The 25,380-nt window shown below is 39.5% G+C and overlaps 1 protein-coding gene across 9 annotated transcripts in view; it reads left to right on the top strand.

Moving 5' to 3' along the window:
- Positions 1 to 306: 306 nt before the first annotated feature.
- The window catches only part of HCFC2 (host cell factor C2), a 41,732-nt gene continuing 16,658 nt past the window's right edge, over positions 307 to 25,380 (top strand). For 8 of the 9 annotated variants that reach the window (XR_007135927.1, XM_047788143.1, XM_047788141.1 and 5 more), the window contains exons 1-9: positions 320 to 499; positions 2,174 to 2,322; positions 3,826 to 3,986; positions 8,947 to 9,155; positions 10,403 to 10,487; positions 11,884 to 11,990; positions 12,092 to 12,280; positions 19,551 to 19,718; positions 20,246 to 20,298. Coding sequence is in view for 8 of the 9 variants with exons in the window: in XM_047788143.1 (XP_047644099.1) it covers positions 337 to 499; positions 2,174 to 2,322; positions 3,826 to 3,986; positions 8,947 to 9,155; positions 10,403 to 10,487; positions 11,884 to 11,990; positions 12,092 to 12,280; positions 19,551 to 19,718; positions 20,246 to 20,298 (1,284 nt within the window). In the remaining variant the exon portion in view is untranslated. Of the gene's footprint in view, positions 500 to 2,173; positions 2,323 to 3,825; positions 3,987 to 8,946; positions 9,156 to 10,402; positions 10,488 to 11,883; positions 11,991 to 12,091; positions 12,281 to 19,550; positions 19,719 to 20,245; positions 20,299 to 25,380 lie in introns of all 9 variants that reach the window. The other variant, XM_047788139.1, reaches the window with a different exon arrangement.

Genomic DNA, 25,380 nt, shown 5'->3' with positions numbered 1-25,380 from the left:
ACGCTGTACCTTTTTCTGCAAATACAAAATGGGGGGGCTCTGTGTGGGGAGGGAAGACTTGGTCAGTAGGAAATGTCCTTCCAACCTAAGATCCATTGCCCTGGGTGCCAGGGCCAGCCACGTCGCCCGGGGGTGAGGACCGGGCTCTCTCGTCGGGACCCTCTAGGCTCCCGGCAGCCTGCGGTTCGGCTCGCGGCCACGTGACCACCACCTTCCCGCGGGGTTTCCCCCCCCTTCTGCGGGCACAGCTGGAGGCCGGTCCCCGCCCTCCCCCGGGAACAGCGGCGCCGGAGCGGGGCGCGGTGCATTGTGGGCAGAGGGGCGGGGGTTGGGAAGATGGCGGCTCCCAGCCTCCTTAACTGGAGGCGGGTTTCCTCCTTCACGGGGCCGGTCCCCCGCGCCCGGCACGGACACCGGGCGGTGGCCATCCGGGAGCTGATGATCATCTTTGGAGGTGGCAACGAGGGCATCGCGGACGAGCTGCACGTCTACAACACGGGTAGGCGCGGCGGCGGTTTTTTCGGCCCCGCCTGTGGGAGCCGCGGAGGGGGAGGGGAGGAGAGGCGAGGCGGCGGCCGCGGCCCTGACAGCTGTCACCGCCGGGTCACTGCCTCAACCAGCGGGCGGCGGGGAGCGCGGCTTGGCCAGACAGTCTCGCTCCCGCAGTGTCCCGGGAGGTAGCTCCGTTTCCCCAGGGGTCCGCGGGGCGGAACCGGCCGACAAGCGGGGAGCGCCGGCCCTCGGGCAGACGGTCCACGACCCCCCACGCCGCAGCCCTGCTGGGGGACGTAGGCGAGGGAGACAGTCCCCACCCGCCTGGGCCTCTTCCCAAGTCTTGCCCACTCTGGGGTCCCGAGAGTCCCTCCTCTGTCAAAACCCAACTCCAAACCAGAGCTTCACTGGGCCTTTCCTGTCTTTGCCTTCCTTCCTTCCTTAGGAGGAAAAGAATATAGGGGAGGCGAGGAGGGGAAACGAGAGGCTTTCGGGTACTTTCACCCCAAATACAGCCCCGTGTCCAGCAGGTGACAGTCGAGATTTTTACCCCCATTGGTAGCCCTCTTAACTGGCGGGGAAGTGGTCCGTGGCTGAGCCCGGCGCCTCCTCTGCGTTGTTGGGTGTGTGTGCCCACGCTCAGCCGTGAGGCGCTCGGAGAGAGGACTGTCAGCTAGAGCACCGCTGCAAATCAGAACTACCCGCGGCCGCGGAGGCCCTGCCTTTGAGTACCTCCGTGGGATAGAAAGGAGACTGGAATTTCATTTATCCCACTTGTAAACGAGCCAGCTATCTGGAGGAAACTTGTTTTCTTGGTGTACGGCTAATTGATGAATTTGGAATCTGTCATGATCAATTATTTTTCTTTGACCAAACAGCTTAATCATAGTGGTCATTAAGTAAATAGAATTGTGGAGTAGGGGGAAGTCTTTTTTTTTTTTTCTTCTTCCCCCCGCCATTCCTCCTGGCACCGTAGCATAAAAAGTTAGTTGACAGTTTAGTATAGTGTAAAAACCTTGGCTTTGGAATAAGACCTAGTTTGAATTTTGCTCTGCCAGTTGCCCAGGATCAGTGCCTCAGTTACTAAATAGAAGTGTCAGATTTTTCACTTGGGAAATGGAAAGGATGATACTCCCCAAGTAGGGTTTTGGTCAGAAGTTAAATAATATAGACCAGGGGTTTTTTTGTTTGTCTTTTTAGGGCCGCACCTGAGGCATATGGAGATTCCCAGGCTAGGGGTCTTACTGGAGCTGCAGCCGCCGGGCCTACACCACAGCCACAGCAGTGGCAGATCCTTAACCCACTGAGCAAGGCCAGGGATCGAACCCACAGCTTAACAGTTCCTAGTCGGATTCGTTTCTGCTACACCACAACGATAACTCCTACAGCACAGTTTTTCGAGCAGCACTATTCATATTTGAACCAGATAATTATTTGTTGTTATAGGAGGCTGCAGTCTACATTGTGTGATGTTTGGCAGCATCCCTAGCCTCTACCCACGAGTTGCCAGCAGCATTCCCTCTCCCTCTAGTTATAACTAAATTTTTTTTGTTATAACTAGAGGGGGCAAAGTAATTCCCTATTAAGAACCACTGGTATAGGTGATAAATGTAAAAGCACATACTAATAGTTTGTGGTAATTGTTTATTATAATTGGTTTTAATTTTATTTTGGCAACTAGTTACGAATCAGTGGTTCCTACCTGCTGTTAGAGGAGACATCCCTCCAGGCTGTGCTGCCCATGGATTTGTCTGTGATGGTACCAGAATTTTAGTATTTGGGGGAATGGTTGAATATGGAAGATACAGCAATGAGTTATATGAGTTACAAGTAAGTGTCTTTCAAGTTATCTCAAGCTGAAGTTTTAATAATGGTATTGCTCATAATTCTTTGAAAGATTGAAAATATTTCATTAGTGTGCTTAAAATAGTGTGTGAGCTTCACATTTTCTTGTTTGTTTGCTTTTTCTAGGGCTGATCCCACAGCATACAGGGGTTCCCAGGCTAGGGGTCTAATTGGAGCTGTAGCCACCAGCCTACACCAGAGCCACAGCAACGTGGAATCCAAGCCACATCTGCGACCCACACCACAGCTCACAGCAACGCCAGATCCTTAACCCACTGAGCAAGGCCAGGGATGGAACCCGCAACCTCATGGTTCCTAGTCAGATTTGTTAACCGCTGGGCCACAACCAGAACTCCCTGAGCTTCACATTTTATAGCTTCAAAGGAAACGTTTCCACTTAACTAAAAAGCCAGAGTTTCTAATGTAAATCTTTTTTCCAGTATGCCCTGCGACATGCCCTGCGACATTTGTAACATTAAGATATCTATTACTTAGCATCATTTGTAACATGAAGATATCTGTTACTTAGAATCAGTTGTACTTGCTGTATGTTTGGGCTTTTGTATCTTGGTGCAGTCCTTTTTCAGCTTCAGCCTGCTGCAGCAGAAGCACCTGGAGGGTTTGTGAAAACACAGATTGCTGGAACCTGCCCTCAGAGTTTCTGAATCAGCATTCTCTATAGTGGGGCCTTATAATTTGCATTCCTACCAAGTTCCCACCTGCTGCTGCGGCTGCTGGTCCCCAGACCATACTATGAAAACTTCTGCCTTAGTTACGGAAATCGCTACCCTCACACTAGTGCTTTTTCTTTTCTGGTAATGTGTATAAAAGGGGGTAACATTTTCAAATAGCCTTTCTAAGTTTTACACTCTAATAAACTAGCCTCAAAGATGCTCTTTGTGACAAAAATGCCATTTGTGACAGCTCTGACTTTATTCCTGTGCATATATTCCCAGGGCTATGATCGTGAGGACATCTGGTAGTTGGCAGATATAGATAGATGACGCCTATTTACAAGCAGCTCATTTCAAAAAAATTTCTAAAATAGTTTTATATAAAGAACATATCCATGACCAAAGAATAAGTTTTGGAGTTTTGTTTCTTAAATGATCTTATGTTTATTTAAAGATTAAAATATATACCGTTAATAAATTACCTAATTTCAAAAGTAAGAGTGCATGTATTACATTTAATCTGATAGCTATAAATAATGTTGAATTTTTCACATGGAAAATATTTTAAAACTGCTAGTTCTTATTATTATAAGCTTGGTTTGCCATTGCAGAAAGCTGTGAATGTGGAAGACTAGACTGAATTTCTAATTGGAACATTCATTTTAATTCCAGAAGTTATCTGCTTATTTGTCATTTGTCCTCAAAGTAGCTTATTGAAGCCTTCTGATTAAAGTGTATTGGTACAGTGTTACGCTATTGACAATATAGAAATGCTTTCCTGATTTTGCCTGAGTGTATTTGTGCTCTTTTTTAGGCAAGTCGTTGGTTATGGAGAAAAGTGAAGCCCCATCCCCCTTCTTCAGGTTTACCTCCTTGTCCTCGGCTTGGACATAGCTTCTCTTTATATGGTAACAAGTGCTATTTGTTTGGTGGCCTGGCAAATGAAAGTGAAGATTCAAACAATAATGTTCCCAGGTATATGTCAACGCTTTTTTCAGAGCAAATATTTTATGATTTAGATCAAGAATATTTAATTTCTTCCATCTTTAATTATTAAAAGGGATGAAGCTTAGCCCTTTGTATTTAAACCTTACAGGGAAAAAATTTGTATCCATTTGTGTTTTCCGTCCCTGGAATATGTCTGTTTTCAAAACTATGCCTTTTCTTGGAATTCCCTGGTGGCCTAGCAGTTAAGGATTTGGCATTGTAATTGCTATGGTTCATTGTCACTGCTGTGGTTCAGGTTTGATCCCTACCCTGGGAACTTCCACACAGCATGGCCAAAAACAAAAAAGCCAAGAACCTGTGCCTTTTCTTTTTTCCTCTTCCTTCCTTTCCTCCCTTCCTTTCTTCCTTCCTTTTTCCCTTCTTCCCTTTCTTCCTTTCTTTCTTCACCTGTGGCATATGGAAGTTCTTGGGCCAGGAGTCAAATTGGAGCTACAGCTGAGGCCTGCATCACAGCCATGGCAACACCAGATGCAAGCCATAGGTATGACCTATGCTGCAACTTGCTGTAACGCTGGGTCTTTAACCCACTGAGCCAGGCCAGGGTTTGAACCCACATCCTCAAGAGACAATGTTGGATCCTTAACTTGCTGAGTCACAATAAGAACTCCAAAATTATACCTTTTCTAATCAGAAATCATCTTATTAAACTAATATTAATATAACTGCTTGTGGCAAAACGTTTATATGTGTTGAGGTATAATGCATTTTAGTTATCATAAGTGGTGATAAAAAGTAATAAACGGTTATTTTCAAATTATATTTCTCTGGGCATTTGATGACAAAAATCTGACTGTAAAATGAAGCCCATCATTTCCGTCCTTCACATAGGAATACTTTTTAAACCAATCCTCCTTTTTCCAAACAGAATTAATCACTACCACTTTTCTATTTGCATAGTGTTTTGATAACATGGTCACTAGCACATTCAGGATTTGGAGTTTTAGAGTATAAAAGACGGAGGTCTCGTCGTGGCGCAGTGGTTAACGAATCTGACTAGGAACCATGAGGTTGCAGGTTCGATCCTTGCCCTTGCTCAGTGGGTTGACGATCCGGTGTTGTCGTGAACTGTGGTGTAGGTTGCAGACGCGGCTCGGATCCCATGTTGCTGTGCCCCTCGCGTAGGCTGGCAGCTACAGCTCTCGGATTCCTGCATTGCTGTGCCCCTGGCGTCGGCAGGCAGCTACAGCTCCGATTAGACCCCTAGCCTGGGAACCTCCATATGCCGTGGGAACGGCCCAAGAAATGGCAAAAAGGCAAAAAAAAAAAAAGCACAAAAGGCTATTTTCTGATTCACTGCTTACCCCGTATGTGTCTTTTAGTGGCAGTAATCTAAGCCTATTTCCTTCACTGTAAAGTGGGAGTGATTAAATACCTACCTTTCAGTGTCTCTGTGATTGCTAAATAAAATCATTGCCATAATTTTTAAAGCACTTTCAAGTTGCCTTCAGCAGTATCGCTTGTTGTTATCACCATGATAATGTGTCTTTTTACCTATATTAAATTGATATTAGAATCTTAGCTTTTTTATTTCTCCAAACTTTAAAAAGTAATGTATACTAAAACATCATGGAAAACTTGGTAACTAGAAAATAGGAAAGAAAAATTATCCCACTACATTAATCCAGATATTTTTAGCATGTCTTTTTTCATTTTTCCAGTAAACAGATTTTTTAGATACAGACTTGTAAAATTCAGGAAATTAAAAAGTATACAAAGTTCATCACTTCCCCCAACCTAAGCAAAACACATAATTTAACTTGTTTTGTATCTTTTGGGACCTTTTTCATGTAACACCTTGTATTAGCTTTTGTTGTTTTAAGGGCATGTTTCTTAAGTTTATGCTGCTTGAGGGAACAACTAGATACATGTGAGGCTTTTTTAAAGCCTCTGATTAAAGCTAGTACATTCATTTCTGTTGACAGTCCATAAGGCCAACACCTGAGTCTATGATGCAAGGATGCATGTTCTTACTGGAAGAGGGGACTTGGGATCATTAATCTGATTGTACAGAGACAGGTATTTTCTTTTATAGAAATGGGATCTTTTTTTTTTTTTTTTTCTTTTCTTTTTAGGGCTACATCCACAGCATATGAAGGTTTCCAGGCTAGGGGTTGAATCGGAGCTATAGCTGCTGGCCTACGTCACAGCCACAGCAACACCAGATCGGAGCTATGTCTGCAACCTACGCCACAGCTAACGGCGATGCCGGATCCTTAACCCACTGAGTGAAGCCAGGGATCAAACCTGCAACCTCATGGTTCCTAGTCAGATTCATTAGAAATGGCGTCTTTCTTTTTGCTTTAGGACTTTGGGTGTTTGCTTGTTTGTTTTTTATCTTTAATAATGTATCTTGGAGATCTTTACATGGCAGTAGATATGGATGGACCTTATTTTTTTAAAGACTGAAAAGTAGTCTGAATTATGCAAATTATATAACCATTCCCCTACAGATGGGCATTTAAGTATTTCCATTATTTTGCTATTACAGTTTTTACACATGTATAGGTATTTTTGAAGAATTGATACTTATAAGTAGAATGACGGGGTGGTCAAAGGGCACGTTTCAGTTTGTTAGATATTCCTGAATCAACTTCCAAAGAGAATTATGTGTGTCAGGTCTTGGATTATTTTTATTTTTAAATAATGAAGTATAAATTATATACCATAACATTCATCCTTTTTATATGTACAATTCAATAATTTTTAGTAATTTATAGTGTTGTGTAACATTTTCATCACTCCAAAATGAAACTTCTTATTCATTTGCAATCGGTCCCCAACTCCCACATCCAGGCAACTACCAATCTGTGTTTTGTCTCTATCATATGATTTTGTGTATTTATCTTCTTTCACTTAGAATAATGTTTTTGCAGTTCAACCATGTTGTAGCTTCTGTCAACTATTTCTTCCTTTTTATTGCTGACTAGTACTCCACTGAATTGATATATCACACTTTGTTGATCTCTTCATCAGTTAATAGACATTTGGATTATTCCCAGTTTTTGGTTTTTATGAATAATGCTGTTATGATTATTTGTATACAAGTCATTGTGTGGGCATGTATTCATTTCTCTTGATTAGATACCTAGTGGTAGCATTGCTGGGTCACACAGTAAATTTACATTTAACATCTTAAATACTACCAAACTGTTTTCCAAAGTAAGTACCATTTTTACATTCCCTCCAGAAATGTATGAAGGTTCCAGGTTTTCAGCATCCTGCTCTCTCTTGTTATCATCTGTCTTTTGATTGTAGCCAACCTAGTGGTTATAAGGTGGTATCTTACTGTGGTTTTTAATTTGCATTTCTGCAATGACCAGTGATGTTGAGCATCCGTTTTTTTTTTTAAGGGCTGTACTCTGAGCATATGGACGTTCCCAGGCTGGGGGTCGAATTAGAGCTGTAACCGCTGGCCTATACCACAGCCACAGCAATGCCAGATCCATGCTGCGTCTATGAGCTACGTCACAGCTACACCAGATCCTTAACCCACTGAGTGAGGCCAGGGATCGAACCTGCATCCTCATAGATACTAGTCAGATCATTTCTGCTAAGCCACCATGGGAACACTGATGTTGAGCATCTTTTTTTTTTTTTTTTAAGCTATTCTTTTTATGAGCTTAAAAAAGTATAGCTTCTTTGGTGAAGTTTCTATTCAAATCTTTGTTCATTTTAGTTGTTCATATTCTTCTTATTGAATTGTAAGAGTTCTTTATATATTCTGGATATAAGTTTGTTTTTTTAAAAAAATCAGATATGTGATTTGCAAATATCTTTTTCCAGTCTGTAGCTTGTCTTTTCATTTTCTTTCTTTCTTTTTTTGGCTGCACTTGTGGCATATGGAAGTTCCTGGGCTAGGAGTTGAATTGGAGCCTCAGCTGCAGGCCCACACAACAGCCATGGCCACACCAAATCTGAGCCACATCTGTGACCCTCACTGCAGTTTATGGCAAGACTGGATCCTTAACCCACTGTGCAAGGCCAGGGATTAAACCTGCATCCTCAGAGAGAGACAGCATCAGGTTCTTAACCCCTGAGCCACAATGGGAACTCTTCATTGTTTTCTTAATGGTATCTTTTGAAACATAAAGTTTTTGATTTTGATAAATTCAGTATATCCACTTTTTTTCTTTGGTGGATCATAGTTTTGACATCCTTTTTAAGAACTCTTTGCCTATCTCAACATTATAAAGATTTGTTCCTCTATTTTCTTCTAAGGTTCTGCAGTTTTAGCTCTTACATTCATATCTATGATTCACTTTGAGGTAATTTTTATGCCTGGGGTAAAGTAAGGGTCTAAAGCAAGAAAGGTTGAATTGTCACTCCCCTGCCTGATGCCTCAATTGAGATAGCTGAAGGAGGGACTCAACTGGGACTGTCATCCTCTGTGCCTGTGTATGTCCTCTCCCATGGTTTTGTGATAGATGGACTTACCACAGAGCTTCAGAATTCCAAGAGCAGGTTTTGTAAGTGAAACTGTGTTGGTCTTCTGTGACTGAGTCCCAGAAGCCACATAGTGTTATTTCACCAAACTTTATTAGTCATAGCAGTTACAACCTGCTCAGCATCAAAGGGAGAGGACTGTAGATCCTACCTCCTGATGGGAGGAGTGTCGGGGAGTTTTCAAGTATATTTTGAAACCGTTTCAGTATTGTCATGGACAAAAGTGGTGGCTGAATAATGGCAGGGGTTTTTTAAATCTCTCTTGTTACTGCCGATACCCACAAGAGTACCTGGCACACAGTAAGTAGTGTTTGATAAATATGTGTAGAATGTATGAGGTATGGGATTTCTGCCCTCCTAATGCCTTTCTGTACTACATGAATTTTTCACAGTAAATATATGTTATCTTTATAAATAGAAACAAAAACAAATAAAAGGTGTATATTATGTTAATGTTTTATTAATTTCTTTTATTATATCCTAGGTATTTAAATGATTTCTATGAGTTGGAGCTTCAGCATGGTTCTGGTGTTGTGGGTTGGAGCATTCCAGTGACTAAAGGTATTGTGCCTTCTCCAAGAGAATCCCACACAGCTGTTATTTACTGCAGAAGAGATTCTGGGAGCCCTAAAATGTATGTTTTTGGTGGAATGTGTGGTGCTCGCCTGGATGACCTATGGCAACTTGACTTAGGTAAGCTTAAGTTGATTCAGGCTTAGGAACTGGTTATGATTGATAAAGGCAACTGTAAAAATGTATTTCAAAGCCTTTTATATATATATCTATTATAAATATTAAATATATATATATATGTATATTTTATGGCTGCACCTGCAACATATTAAAGTTCCCGGGCCAGTGATTGAATCCAAGCTGCAGCTTCAAGACTAGATCCTTTAACCCACTGGCCAGGCCAGGGACCAAAGCCACGCCTCCACAGCAACCTGAGCTGTTGTAGTCAGATTCTTAACCCACTGTGCCACAGTGGGAACTCCTTGAAAAATATTTTTGATTATAGTATTTATTGACTTGCACATTGATTTGATATGAATGGTTGCTGATCACTCAGGTTGAACAAATGAATGTTTGAGTTATGGCAGTAACTCTCCTGTGCTCCCTCTAAATAGGGTCAACATATGTTCAGATTTGCCTTGGATGGTCCTGGTTTATGCTCATTATCCCATGTAATTATCTGTTAGTACCCCTTTCACTCTATAAAGCGTCACAGCTGAGAATGATGGAATTTGTGTGGTTACTCTGTCTACAGGAAGTGTGACATTAGAAATGTTACTGTTGCTCAGTGAACATCCCTTGCACGGCTCTTTTAAAGGGATCTTAGGGAGTTCCTGTCGTGGCGCAGTGGTTAACGAATCCGACTAGGAACCATGAGGTTGCAGGTTCGGTCCCTGCCCTTGCTCAGTGGGTTAATGATCCGGCGTTGTTGCCGTGAGCTGTGGTGTAGGTTGCAGACGCAGCTCGGATCCCATGTTGCTGTGGCTCTGGTGTAGGCCGGTGGCTGCAGCTCCGATTCGACCCCTAGCCTGGGAATCTCCGTATGCCGCGGGAGCAGCCTAAGAAATAGCAAAAATACAAAAAAAAAGGGGGGGGGGGTCTTAGGAATGAATGTTGGGAGGGTATGTGTGCTCTCACTTCTGAGTGTCTTCTACATAATGTGCTCTTAAAATTTTAAAATCCCTAATCTGGTCTTCATTCAAAATTGGTGACACCCTCAGTATACCCATCCATTACAAATACTAACATTCAAGTGTAAGTAGATTTCTGTGATTGGCAATTTATGCCTGCTGGAATATTTATTTAAGATGAAATTCAAGTAATAGTTTTGAAAATTTTTTGCTTCATTTTGGTTTTTTTTTTTAAATTCTGCAAGTTGAGGTAATTTGTTATTATTAAGTTGCTAACATACTTATTTTTACTTTTAGAAACTATGTCATGGTCAAAACCAGAAACTAAAGGGACAGTGCCACTTCCACGAAGCCTTCACACAGCCAGTGTTATAGGAAACAAGTATGGTGGTGTTTTGGTTTTGGTCTTACTTTTTTTTTTTTAAACAAACTTAAGAATGTACATACAAGAAAGAGTGTTACTGCTAGTTTCTTGAAAATGATTTAACAATGTTTGATTGTGATTACTGAAGCTAAAATAATATGCCCTCAGAAGCTAAAATACTGTGCCATTTGCTTGTCATCCTGCCTCTTTTACTTCTTTGCATTCCTTACAGTGTCATGCACAGAGCAGGTATTATATAAGTGTGAGGCAGAGTGTTTTCAGACTGATTTGTCTTCCATAAACAGATCTGACACGCCTAACTCAGTTTCTTTTTACACAGAGTATGCATCAGGTATGTATTTAGTGTGTATGCTCAATACTTTGGATGGAGTTATGGAGAGAATGTGGACTCTATAACCAGATCGCCTGAATTCAGGTCTCAGCTTTGATACTTGTCCTGTCTTTTCTGGGGCAAGGAAACTTAAACTGTGTATACTCAATTTCCTCAAGAATAAAATGTGGATAAAAGGTTGTCATGAGGCTTGTGTGGATTAATACATATAAAAAGCCTCAAACAGTGCCTGGAACATAACGAGGACGCCATAAAGGTTAGCTGTGACTATTATCAACAGCTTCCCTTTCCTGTGTAACACTGGGCTGGAATTAAGATTCCTGTTTAAGTAGAATTTAAGTATTCACCTATGTAGGGACTTTACCTTAAAAGTAATGTTTTAGGAAACAACTAGTTGTAATTTAGAACCTCATTAGTTCTTAAAAAGTAGCCATAAACAAAATCTAACATTTTTTTAAAGCAGAACCCTTTTGTGAAATGTGGTTTTCCGTTGCAACTCTATATATAAAATAGATTAAAAAATAGAGCTTCTCGTGTTTGTATGAGGCCATATAACTCTTAAGCTCTGCCTGATGAGCCTTTCATTTTCAGCAGCCATTAGGCATGTCTCAAGAACCCTTAGGGCCCTGAAGAACACAATTGTTTTTTTTTTTTTTTCACATTTTTATTTTTTATTTTATTTTATTAAAGTATAGTTGATTTTCAGTGTTGTGTCAATTTCTGCTGTACAGCAGAGTGACCTAGTCATACATATATATGTATATCTGTTCCTTTTCTCATGCTGTCCTCCATCATGTCCTGTCCCAGTAGTATAAAGTTTTTTATTTGATGAGTATATTAGTGACCAAAGTTAAATGACATTTAATCATGTAAATGAAAGAAGACCATTTTGTTCACTGTCTTAGTTCCATTACCTTGGCTGTGATAAATGAGTTAATAGTCCTGAAGCTTTGAGTCAAAAAAATTTGTCTATTCTTATAATTTTTAATGTAAAAAAAATAAAATTAAAGCTTTAGAACCCCCCCCCCCAGCTATTTTATGTTTTCTTTCTGTGTTGTGTAGGATGTACATCTTTGGTGGATGGGTTCCACATAAGGGGGAAAATATTGAGGCTTCACCTCATGATTGTGAATGGAGATGCACCAGTTCATTTTCTTACCTAAATCTTGGTGAGTTCTTTAAGAGTTACTTATTAAAATGAAGTTTATTAATAAAATATTTTTTATTTTATCATTGAAAAAATAGATTAGTCATAGATATTTCTTTTTAGATACAGCAGAGTGGACCACCCTCGTATCAGATTCTCAGGAAGATAAAAAAAATTCAAGGCCAAGACCAAGAGCTGGACACTGTGCTGTAGCAATTGGTACGCGATTGTATTTTTGGAGTGGAAGAGATGGCTACAAAAAAGCACTGAATAGTCAAGTTTGCTGCAAGGATCTTTGGTATCTTGATACTGGTAGGTAAGAGTATTTAACAAGTACTGCTTTTCCTCTAAGTAACTAAATACTTGAGTAATGTCTGTCTTTAGAGACTTACTATAATGCCACTGCCCCTCTTTTTGTAATTAAAAAAAAATGAATGGAAGAAATAATATATGTAGATACTTCCCACTCCAGGGGAGGTTCTTAATTTCCCTCTCTTTGAGTTTAGAATGGATATAGTGACTCGATTCCAAAGAAAAGATTATGGAAAAGGAAAACTAGTAGCCTTACAGCATAGAAACCTGACAGACATCACCTTAGGTAATCAGGGTCAGTATCATGTGGGTATCATTTACCCCCGTCCCATATCTTGTGATAAGAGCGCTCACCTCTGTGGTGCTCTTCTTCAAAATGTGTAGCCCCATTCTAAACATGAGAATATATCAAACAAACCCAGATTGAGAGGCATGGTAGACATTGTGCAAAATATGTGAACAGTACTCTTCAAAAGTTTCAAAGTGATGAAAAACAAGAAAAACTGAGAAATAGTCACAGATTGGAGGAAACAGAGGAGATGTAATGATTAAATATAAGGTGATGCTGCAAATTAAATCCTAGAACAAAAAAATATTAATTGAAAAACTGGTGAAATCTCTGTAATCTATAGTAGTTAATAAATGGTATTGCACCAGTGTTAATTTCTTAGTTTTAACAAATGTGTTAGCGTTAGGGGATACTGAGTAAAGGGTATATGAGTACTCTGCAATTGTTCTGTAAATGTAAAATATTCTAAAATAAAAGGATTTTTTTAAAAAATATTAAAACTTTTAACACCAAAAAAATTTTTTAGGATGGAACTCACATTCTCAGAGTGTGTGAGGGCAGGAGGATGATGGGCAATAACCAAACAAATTATAAACTAAGTTCAATTTGGGATAAACATGTGAAGTCAGTAAGATAGAATAATGAGATAGTTATGGGAGGTGCTAGGAATGGGGTGGAGGAGAGTGCTACCCCAGATTGGGTCGTCAGAAAGGATGAGGCAGAGTTTGAGATGTAATCCAAATGATGAAAAGATGCTCTCCGTGTGAAAAGCTGGGAGGAGAAACCCTGCAGAGAGAATAAAGAAAGTACAGGGGCCCCAAGATGGGAATACTTGGCATGTTTGGGAACAGATTTGATCTGAGGAAAATTACATAGGAATGGAAATTAGGGTGGTGACCACGGGACAGAATGGTCATTCAGTGAACCTTGAATATCAGGGTAGAGATTAAGCTGTTTTTAAAGCACGCTGGTAAGTTATTTATTAGTTTGAAGGAGAGATGTGTCCTGACCTGATGTACACTTTGGAATGGTCACTGCGCTGTGTGGAAAATAAATCATAGGGGGCAAAATTATATACAGAGACAAAAAACGGCTTTTGCAGTAGTCAAAAGAGTCTTTGACTCTAGTGGTGACAGTGGAGGTGAAGAGAAGAAGATAAATGCAGAATGTATTTTGGAGTTCTTGTTAACAGAACTGGGACTGATGAATTGGGTGTGCAGATGACATAGAAGAATGAAGAATTAAGTTTTAAGCTTGAATTATTTGGTGGTATTTCCATTTAGTGTGGAGCAAACAGGCTTGTAGGAAGAATTTAAAGTTCCTCTTAAATCCCGCCATGTTTGAAATAAGGAGATCAAGTATGCAGTCAAGTGAACAAAATCTAGAAGCCAGATCTGGAGATGTCATATGTGTTGTTATATGAGAAATGCAGATTATGAAACATACCTATGATTCCAGTTTTTCTTTTAAGTGTGTAAACAAAAAAATCTGGAAGGTTTTTTTCAGTACACAGTATAAGCATATTGAAGTGTTATCTAAGAGGTGAGATTATACATTTTCTCAGTAGTTTTTCTCTCTTGGAGTTCCTGTCGTGGCTCAGTGGTTAACGAATCTGACTAAGAACCATGAGGTTGCGGGTTTGATCCCTGGCCTTGCTCAGTGGGTTAAGGATCTGGTGTTGCTGTGAGCTGTGGTGTAGGTTGCCGATGCGGCTCGGATCCTGGGTGCTGTGGCTCTGGCGTAGGCTTGGATTAGACCCTTATTCTGGGAACTTCCATATGCCGTGGGTTCGGCCCTAGAAAAAGACAAAAAAAAAGTTTTTCTCTCTTATCTGTATTTTTTACAGTAGCATGTGTTGCTTTTATAATATAGAAAGTTTAATTTTAAAATTAAGATAATTGAAAAAAATAACAAGTGGAACAATTAAGTTAGAGACTAAATGCTTTCAATGGAAAAAGTACATACTGGCAACTAAGAAAAATTCAACTTACTGATTCATCTTTAAAATTGGGAATTAATAAGTGAAGTTCAGGGATAAGCTTTAGTCTCTGAGATTAGAAGAAAAATGTGCACATATAAATTTCTCTCAGTAGTAAATATGTCACTTTAACAGGTTCTCTAAGAGATCTGTGACTTTTAAAAGATTAAAAATCATTGGTTCTTAATGGCCAGTTTTTCCATAAACCTTTCTGTAAAAGGCTTTAGACACAAAATATCTATCTAAAAGTAATCATGGCCACTATCAGAAAGGCAGAATTTAGATTTTACTTTTCCTCTTGGTAAATTGGCATCTATTTGGGCAGGGGAGTGGGTCAAGGTTCTTCATCTTTGCCTTTTTTCATGTTACATTTTGTATATTTGACAACATTTAAAGGAATGATATACTTCTGTAAGGCTTTTTTTTAAAGTGATAAATAGCAGTCTTTTGCTCCCACTTTCCTCCCATTTTCCATGCTTCATAAGCATGTGCTTTCAGGTCTGTTAAATAGTTCTTATTTACTTTCGTATCTCCATATAACATGAATATATTACTTTGATTTTTTTTTTTTTCCAGTTTAGGCACAATACACTCATTTTCTACTCTGGAAGTTAAGGATTTCTCTTTTCTTCCCACCACTCCTCTCCTATGCAGCTTCCCTACCCTCTACTCTCTCAATAGGATTGCACCAAAATTTTGTTAGATGAGTATTTGCATTATAACTGCATAAACACTGTTCACAGGTGAGCTAGGTAGAATATTGTGAATACCTCCCTTGGGCAATTTTTTTATTTGCCATGGATAAAATGGTCACTTTGTTTTAGATTTGTACGTATTTACCACTAATTCAATCTGTGCCTTTTTATTTGTTTAAATCTTCTCTCATTATGGCTAGATGCATCAGCTATTCTATTTCTACTTCCTCATCTTGAAGAAATTTTTCCTCCTCTAGTATGAGATTGAGCACACCTGTCATCTCAGAGTCTCCCCTCATTGTCTTCTTGGGGATATCTTTCGCCTCTCACCTGTGATGGAGTCCCTGTTTCCTGGATCTCAATATTTTCCTCTTTTCGAATTTATTTCTTCTTCTTCTTCTTCTTTTTTTTTTTTTTTTTTTGGGTAGAGCATATCCCAGGCAAAGGGTGCATAAATGATAAATTTATTTTGAGATTTGGCATTGTTTGAAAATACAGTCTTCCTTCCCACTGAATTGGCAGTTTGTGTGGAAATAGAATTCTACATTGGAAGGTATTATGTTTCAGAATTTTGAAAGCTGGGAAAATTTGTTTTGAAAGTTGTTATGTTACATTCAGACTTCTCTTGCTTTTGTTGAGAAGTCTAAACCACTTCTGATTTTTGTTCCTTTTAAATATGACCCTCCCCTCACCTGATAGCTTTTTGGATTTTTTCTTTGTCTACCCTGTTCTTAACTTTTATGATAATGTGTCTTGTTGTATGTCTGTTTTTTCTATTTTTAAAAATTATATTTTTATTAAAGTGTAGTTGATTTATAGTGTTGTCTCAATTTTTGCTGTTCAGCGTAGTGACCCAGTCATACATATATATATATACATATATACACACATTCCCTTTCTTATATTGTCTTCCATCATGATCTATCCCAAGAGAGTGGATATAATTCCCTGTGCTACACAGTAGGACCTCATTGCTTATCCATTCTAAACATAGTAGTTTGCATCTACCAACCTCAAACTCCCTGTCCATCCCACTTTTTTCCCCCCTCAGCAAGTGCAAATCAATTCTTGATGTCTGTATGTCCGTTTCTTTTCTGTACATAGGTTCATTTGTGCCATATTTTAGATTCCACATATAAGTGATATCATATGGTATTTGTCTTTCTCTTTCTGACTTACTTCACTTAGTATGAGAATCTCTAGTTGCATCCATGTTGCTACAAGTGGCATTATTTTGTTCTTTTTTACAGTTGAGTAGTATTCCATTGTATATATGTACCATTTCTTTTTAATCCATTCATCTGTTTTTTTTTTTTTTTTTTGTCTTTTTAGGGCCGTACCCACTGCATGTGGAGTTTCTCAGGCTAGGGGTCTAATTGGAGCTATAGCTGCCGGCCTACACCACAGCTCACAGCAATGCAAGATCCTTAACACAGTGAGTGAGGCCAGGGATCGAACCCGCAACCTCATGTTTCCTAGTTGGATTTGTTTCCACTGCGCCAAGACAGGAACTCCCCATTCATCTGTGGGTATTTTATTTTTTTTGGTCTTTTACCATCTCTTGGGCCACTCCTACGGCATATGGAGGTTCCCAGGCTAGGGGTCGAATCGGAGCTTCAGCCACCGGCCTACACCAGAGCCACAGCAACGAAGGATCCGAGCCGCGTCTGCAACCTATACCACAGCTCACGGCAACACCGGATCGTTAACCCACTGAGCAAGGCCAGGGATCAAACCCACAACCTCATGGTTCCTAGTCGGATTCGTTAACCACTGAGCCACGACGGGAACTCCCCCATTCATCTGTTGATGGACATTTAGGTTGTTTCCATGACTTGGCTATTGTGAATAGTGCTGCAGTGACCATTGGGGTGCATGTATCTTTTTGAATTACAGTTTTGTCTGGGATCTATGCCTAGGAGTGGGATTGCTGAATCATATGGTCTATTTTTAATCCAATGTGTATGTGTTGAGTACTCAGCAGGCCATTTCAGTCTGGAAACTCATGGTCTTCAGTTGTGGGAATTTTCTTATTTCACTGATTTACACCCTTCCATTTTTCTCTATTCTTTTTCTTCACGTAAGTTCTGTTATATGGGTGGCGTACCTCCTAGACTTGTCTTCTCATTGTTTGCTTTGGTTCAGGTATGTGTTGCTTTACTTTGAGGAACATAAGTAAACTGGAATAACATAAATAAACTTGTGAATAGGATCATGGAGGAATTTATATGGGAATAGTTGAAGGGTCATCAGACTTTCTGTAAAGGCCCAGAGAGTAAATACTTTAAGCTTTGTGGGCCATTTGGTTATAACTACTAAACTCCCACTATTGTAGCATCAAAAGAGTCATAGACAATATGAGCATAGCTGTATTTCAGTAAAACTTTATTTACAAAAATAGGCACAGACTGGATCCGGCCCATGAGCTGTAGTTTGTGGACCCCTACTCTGAAAAATATAAAGAGCTAGATATTTGACTTACTTTATAAAGATTAAGTTATACTTTATAATTTCAACTCACTAGAAGAATAATCTTCTTATGTAACTGTCCAAAGATTGAATGTACTGCCTTAGGATTTGTGAGTTCCCTGATTTGTTAGGTAAATAAAAAGAAAACAAGGACATGGTAGAAATAATCTTAGGTCCTTTTTTTCTGCTTCTAGGAGTCTGTGGTGGTTTGTTTTAGAAATGTTGGTAATGTTTTATGCCAGAATAATTATTTGTTTGGGATAGTACAAATTTCAACAGGAGAGTATTAACTTCAAAGGAGTTATGTTTTGGGAGTTTCCGTCACGGCTCAGTGGAAACAAATCCAACTAGGAACCATGAGGTTGCAGGTTTGCCCTTGTTCAATGGATTAAGGATCCGGTATTGCCGTGAGCTGTGGTGTAGGTTGCAGATGCAGCTCAGATCTGGTGTTGCTATGGCTCTGGCCTAGGCCAGAGTCTACCGTTTTGATTCAACCCTTAGCCTGGGAACCTCCATGTGCCACAGGTGCGGCCCTAAAAATAAAAGAGCAAAAAAAAAAAAAAAGAAAAAAGAGTTATGTTTTTCTAAAATAACATATTCAAATCACCTTTGCTGATATTAACAGTATTTCTTTTTTTTTCACAGCCACACCTCCAGCATATGGAAGTTCCCAAGCTAGGTGTTGAATCAGAGCTGCAGCTTCCAGCCTTCGCCACAACTACAGCAAACCAGATCTGAGCCGCATCTGCAACCTCTGCCCCAGCTTGCAGCAATGCCAGATCCTTAACCCACTGAGCAAGGCTGGGGATCGAACCTGCATCCTCAGAGAGACTACATCAGTCCTTAACCCAATGAGCCACAATGGGAACTCCAATAGAATTTCTTTTCTTTTCTTTTCTTTTCTTTTTTTTTTTGACTTTTAGGTCTGCACCCGAGGCATATGGAGGTTCCCATGCTAGGGGTCTAATCAGAGCTGTAGTTGCCAGCCTACACCAGAGCCACAGCAACGCTAGATCCAAGCTGCATCTGCATCCTACACCTCAGCTCACGGCAATACCGGATCCTTAACCCACTGAGCAAGGTCAGGGATCGAACCTGCAACCTCATGGTTCCTAGTCAGATTCGTTTCCACTGTACCACGATGGGAACGCCTCCAACAGAATTTCTAATATGTGTATTGTTGGCTGAAAATCGGCTCATAAAATTGAAAGCTTAGAAAAATGTAAAATAATGTAGGTATTGCTATAAAGTACTTGATCTTCCCTCCACTTCAGGGATTAAACTTTTTTTTTAATTTGATGACTGGGATAGCTTAGAACTGGATTATTTGGTTTGTAAAATTATTTGTATAAGGAATTAGATAAATAAATAGAATCAGAATTCCAGACTATTTTCTTTTTTTCTTTTTTTTATCTTTTTGCTATTTCTTGGGCTGCTCCGGCGGCATATGGAGGTTCCCAGGCTAGGGGTCTAATCGGAGCTGTAGCCACCGGCCTACGCCAGAGCCACAGCAACTCGGGATCCAAGCCGCATCTGCAACCTACACCACAGCTCACGGCAACGCTGGATCGTCAACCCACTGAGCAAGGCCAGGGATAGAACCCGCAACCTCATGGTTCCTAGTCAGATTCGTTAACCACTGCGCCACAACGGGAACACCCCAGACTATTTTCATTTGACCTACTATAACTATATTTATCTGAGTAAATTTTTCCCTCGTAATAAACAGGTGAAATATTCATTGCTGATGTTTTCGGAGCTACAGTTCCACACAAGCTATATAGGCAAACTATTGATACATTTGAAACTTAAGTATATAATACCAATATTGTTCTTTAGAGAAACCACCAGCACCCTCACAAGTACAGCTGATCAAAGCCACCACCAATTCTTTTCATGTCAAATGGGATGAAGTACCTACAGTTGAGGGCTATCTTTTACAACTGAATACAGACTTGCCATACCAAGCTCCATCATCAGATTCTTCAGCATCACCAAATATGCAAGGTAATGTAATTTTCAGATTTAAAGCATGTATGTTAGTATGCTTTAAGAAAATATGATACTGTATAAAAGCCTGGTTTCAGAAATTTTATGCTATGATGTTTCCTGCCTACTAAATTAAATATGTTCCATTATGACTTTGAAACTTGACTGTATTACTGTGATGATGTACTATGACACATAGACATGTCAGGGGTAGAATGTTTTTTCTGTGGTTCATTTTTATGTACCTTATTAGTTTGACATTCTCCTTGACTTCAGGAGATGGTTTTAATTAGCTTTCAAAAATACTTCAGCATTTTTCCAAAAGTATTTTTTAACAGAAGCTTGGAAAGTAAGAGCAAATTTTAATTTTATGTGTTCTTCCAAAAAGGGTTACAGTCAGTTATTAAGCAGATTATTTAAGAAAACGGATAAACTTTGATAAATATATTAATTTTAATAACGTGACTTTTAAAAATATTTGATTGTAGTATATTTTCTTGAAGCTAATTTAGAGTATATGAATCTGAACTTTCCCATTCCTACAGGAGTCAGGATGGACCCTCACAGACAAGGCAGTAACAGCATCATTCCTAACAGTGTAAGTTAAAAAAATGTATGGTGGTAAATGAATGTTTATGGTTACAGTCCCAATTTTTATTAATATTTTTAACATATTACCCTAGGATAGGGGTTCTCAAGCCTGGTTGCATGTCACAATCACCTCAGAGATTAAAAAACAAACAAACAAGCAAACAAAGATTCCCAAGCCTTTTCTCAAATCTAGTGAAGCAGAATCTTTAAGATGATGCCCAGCTAACTCTGTTTTTATGGGAAGCCCCATAGATCATTATAGCAGTAGCCTAGATTAAGAACCCCTGGCCAAGAGAGTGAAGTCTCATTCCACTTAGTATCAGAGGCTAATGCACACACAAACACACACAGTATATATATTTTAAAATACACACACAAATTGAGATGGTACTACAAGGTTTATAATGAAGAACATTAGTTTCCTCCTCTGTACCTGCCTGCTCCTGATTCCTCCTTCTTAGAAACAACTACTTTCAAATATTTTAACTTTATTCTGGTATCTGACTTTGTGCTTTTACTTTTTGGGGAGGGAGGGGGCCTAACCATGGCATGTGGAAGATCCCAGGGCTGGAATTGAACTGATGCTGCAGTTCTGGCAATACCAGATCCTTTACCTGCTGCACCACATGGAAATTTACTACCTCTGTCCTTTTAAGTAGAATCCTTATGCTTCCAAGTCTTAACTTTCTAGTTTTGGATTCTTTATCTTCAGTAGTGGAAGATGAAGATTTGATGATCTCTTAAAATATTACCATTTCCTCCCTTTCCCTTTCCCACATCCTTTGAATATTTTTTGTTGAATCATTATTTGATGTTCACTTTGTGATGACGACATAATCATAGCTGAACCGTGTAGTGCGCTGCGGGCACTATAATTTTTTTGTTTTTCCTGACATTGTTAACTGCCTCACTTTTTCATTTGCTTAGTTTTCTTCTTACCTATCATTAACCTATCATTAATTAGTACTCATGTTCTTCAGTAAAATAATAAAACTCCACTCAAAATATTCAAACACATAAGGTAGTTTTCTTTTTCTTTCTTCATGCCACTGCCTCGAACCATCCCTCCTGAGGCCTCTGTCTTGATGCTCTAGTCAGTACTAGTTCTTCCCTAGGCCTGCTACATAGCTGTCATCTTAGAACGTCCATTTGTTTCATATTGGCAGTTTCTTTTAGCTCTTTGTGTTAGAACTCATGTTTCTCGATACTTCATTCTCTTCCTTAATGTTCTCCAGTAGTTTCCTAAGAAAGCGTTTATGAAAGGTAAATATGAGATCTTGCATATCTGAAAATGCCTTTTCTCTGTTCACATTTGATTGGTAGTTTGGCTGGGTTATGGGATTCTATACTGGAAACATTTTCCTCAGAGATTTAAAGACATTTTCCTACTGTTGTTTAGCATTCAGTGTTTCTGTTGAGAAGTTTAATGCCACTTGGATTCCTGATCATTTACGTGTGACCTAATTTTTTTGTTTTTATCCCCAGTTTTCTGAACTTTCAGTAATGATGTGCTTTAGAGTATGTGTCTGCTTCATTTATTGGGCTGTGCATTCAGTGGACTGTGTCATTCTGGAAACTCAGGGCTTTCAGTACTGATTATTTCTTCCCTCTATATTCTCTTTCTCTTTTTTTTGGTAACTCCTGTTAACTGAATGATGGTCCTCTTGAACTAATCTTCTGATTTTACTTTTTATTTTCCATTTTCTTTCTGTTTATTCTGCTTTCTGAAAAGTTTCATTTATATTATAAATCTTCTATCCTTTTTTTTTTTTTTTTTTTTTTTAGAATGGCTGCACCCATGGCATATGGAAGCTCCCAGGCCAGGGATTGAATCCAAGCCAACTGCAACCTGTGCTGCAGCTGTGGCAACACCAGATCCTTTAACCCACTGCACTGGGCCAGGGATTGAACCCCTGCCTCTGCAACAACCTGAGCCATTGCAGTCAGATTCTTAGCCCAGTGTGCCACAGTGGTAACTTCCTCTTCTTTCTAAGTTTGAATTGTATTCAATCACATCTTTGATCTCTAAAAACCTGATTTTACTCTTTATTTCTTTTATATCTTCTTACTCTTTTTTTTTTTTTTTCCTTTTTACAGCTACTTTGCAACAGGTTAAAGTTCCCAGACCAGGTGTTGATTTAAAGCTGCAGCTGCCAGCCTATGCCACAGCCACAACAACACCAGATCTGATCTCATGTACAACCTACGCTACAGCTTGGGGAAACACTGGGTCCTTAACCCACTGAATGAGGCCAAGAATTGAATCTGAATCCTCACAGACACTACATTGGGATCTTAACCCACTGAGCCACAATGGGAACTCCAGCATCTCATTCTTGTTTCATAAATTTAGTATATTCCCTGATCTCTTCAAGAATTACACTTTTTTTTTTTTTTAATGGAGTCATAGTTTTCTCTCAGCAATATTTCTTTTTTTCAAGCTCCTTTAAAAAAATATGTTTTGGTCTTGGAGTTTCATGGTAGAGGCCATCATCAAATGTCTGGTGATGCTTGACTGTCCTTTCGTGTTTAAAGTCAGGCATTAAAAGTGCTTAGAAGATGTCTCAGTCTGTTTGGCCTGCTATAACAAAGTACCATTGCCTGAGTGACTATAAACAATAGAACTTTATTTCCTGCATTTCTGGAGGCTGGAAATGCCAGATCAGGGTGCCTGTATGGTCAAGTTCTGGTGAGGAGCCAGACTGCTGACTTCTCATTGTATCCTCACATGGTGAAAGGGACAGTGGATCTTTCTTGGGCAACTTTTAAAAGAGTACTAATCATAGTCCAAAGGCCCTACATCCTAATAGCACCACCTTGGGAGTTAGGTTTCAATTTATAAATCTGTGGAGACATAAACTTTCAGACCATAGCAGGTCTATGCATATGGGCTTGCTTGATTAGTAGACCGTAATGGTGGGGGTTATTGGGTAGGAATCCACAAATATCCGTGTCTTTTCTCTTGGACCAGTGGGTTTCCCTTGAGACTTTTCCAGCCTCTTTCCTAAGCTGGCTTTCAGTATTCTGGGAACTGAATGGGTCAGAGGGTGTCTTTGTTCAGCATGCAGACTTTCACTTAATCCCTGTTTTCAGTGTGTGTGCTTCTCTTCCATCCTCACCGGAGAGACACTATACCATAGTCCAGAGCCTCCCACTTAAATCCTTTTCCTCTCTCCCTTCTTTGGAGAAGTGAGTAATCTGTCTGCCTTTGTATGCTGGGAGAGCAGAGCTGGGGCCACAACCACTTTTTATGTATCTTCCCACATGACAGGGCCTCTCCTGTTTACTTGCACTCTGCACTTCGGCCTCCAAAGATCCTGATATCTCCAATTCTCAAGCCTTTCTGGGCTGTTCAGCACAAGTGGTTTACAACCTCGTAGTGACTTTCCACCTGGAACCTCTTAGCTCTTTTTGCTTTTGTAAAGGTGTATCTCACTTTTGCCCTTCACTTTATTGTGCTTGCTGGATAACAGTGAAATAAGTTTAGGGTCAAATTCTAGCTCTGCTAATTACTGGCTGTCTGACCCTTGGTTTATTATTTAAGATCTCTCAGTCTCATTTTTTCTGTTTATAAGCTATGGGTGATATTATCTAGTTTATACAGTTCTTCTGACAATTACATGAGATAGACTTTATAAATACGTACCGCAATGCCTACGACATAGTATAATGCTCCCTAATGATTGTGGCTGCCATCATTATCATCATTTATTAACAGCACAATCACCATCAATTAGAAGGAAAATACATTGCATGATATGGACAAGTATCCTTAGAGCCATGAGAAATTACAGTTGACAATGTAGTTATAATTGATATTAAAAGAGGAGACAGAAAATTAACAAATTCACTAGCTATTCTGGGGCATTCGAATGAAGGCAGATCACTTTTATGGTGCAGTAGACCTATAGATATTGCTACATAATAACCTGTGTTCACATTGATGCCTTAAATTATCAAAAGGTTTCAGTGTTTTTATTACAGTGTCTTTAAGAAGGCAAAGAGAATTTGTTTTTTTTGTTTTTTTTTTTTTTCTTTTTAGGGCCAAACCTACAGCATATGGAAGTTCTCAGGCTAGGGGTCCAATTGGATCTGTAGCTACTGGCCTATGCCACAGCCACAGCAATGCCAAATCCAAGCCTGGTCTGCAACCTATACCACAGCTCATGGCATCGCTGGATCCTTAACCCACTGAACAAGGCCAGGGATTGAACCTGCATCCTCAGGATACTAGTCAGGTTCATAACCTGCTGAGCCACAGTAGGAACTTCTTAGAGAAATTTAATTAGAAGGATTCCTATCTACGCAGTTTCCATCATGGCTTGATGGAAATGAATCCAACTAGGAACCATGAGGTTGCGGGTTCAATCCCTGGCCTCTCCCAGTGGGTTAAGGATCCAGCGTTGCCATTAGCTGTGGTGTAGATCACAGATGCAGCTTGGATCTGGCATTGGCATGGCTGTGGTATAGGCCAGCAGCTGTGGCTCTGATTAGACCTGTAGCCTGGGAACCTCCATATGCGATGGGTGTGGACCCCAAAAAAAGCAAAAAAAAAAAAAATTCCTATCTAAAATGTAACAGTAAAGAATATTTATATGTATATGTTTTAAATCTCAATGTTTGTATGGAAGACTCAGTCATACAGAATAATTCATATGCTTGAAGGTTTCATATAACTGAGATTTTTCTTTTAGTAGTTATAAGATCTTTAGTATACATGTCTGATCTTGCTAAGAAAATTTTATCAGAATGTTAAACTCTGTAGCTTTGGTGTTGTCACTGATGTTATGTGTGTATTTACTTGAATACAAACTACACCATTTATAAAAATATGGATTTTTTTACCCCCCTTAAAATGTACTGTCCCCTTTTGCTTCAGAACTGGCCTTTTTAGAGTGGGGATTAAAGTGAAAAGAAATTGTTTTCTTAAACTATTATAAAATTTAAAGGGTAATTTTTTACAAATTAAAGAGTATAAGCTGTTTTATATTTTGGACAGTTTATTTTCAAAGACATTTGATTTGTAAATTATTTTGCTTATTTTTAAAAAATGTATTGAACATGTAATTGAACATTGTTTGCTGCAATA

This window comes from Phacochoerus africanus, chromosome 7, assembly GCF_016906955.1.
Source record: "Phacochoerus africanus isolate WHEZ1 chromosome 7, ROS_Pafr_v1, whole genome shotgun sequence".
Classification (NCBI taxonomy): Eukaryota; Metazoa; Chordata; class Mammalia; order Artiodactyla; family Suidae; genus Phacochoerus; species Phacochoerus africanus.
Note: the sequence above shows the minus strand (reverse complement) of the source record. Positions and strands in the feature narration are given on the sequence as shown.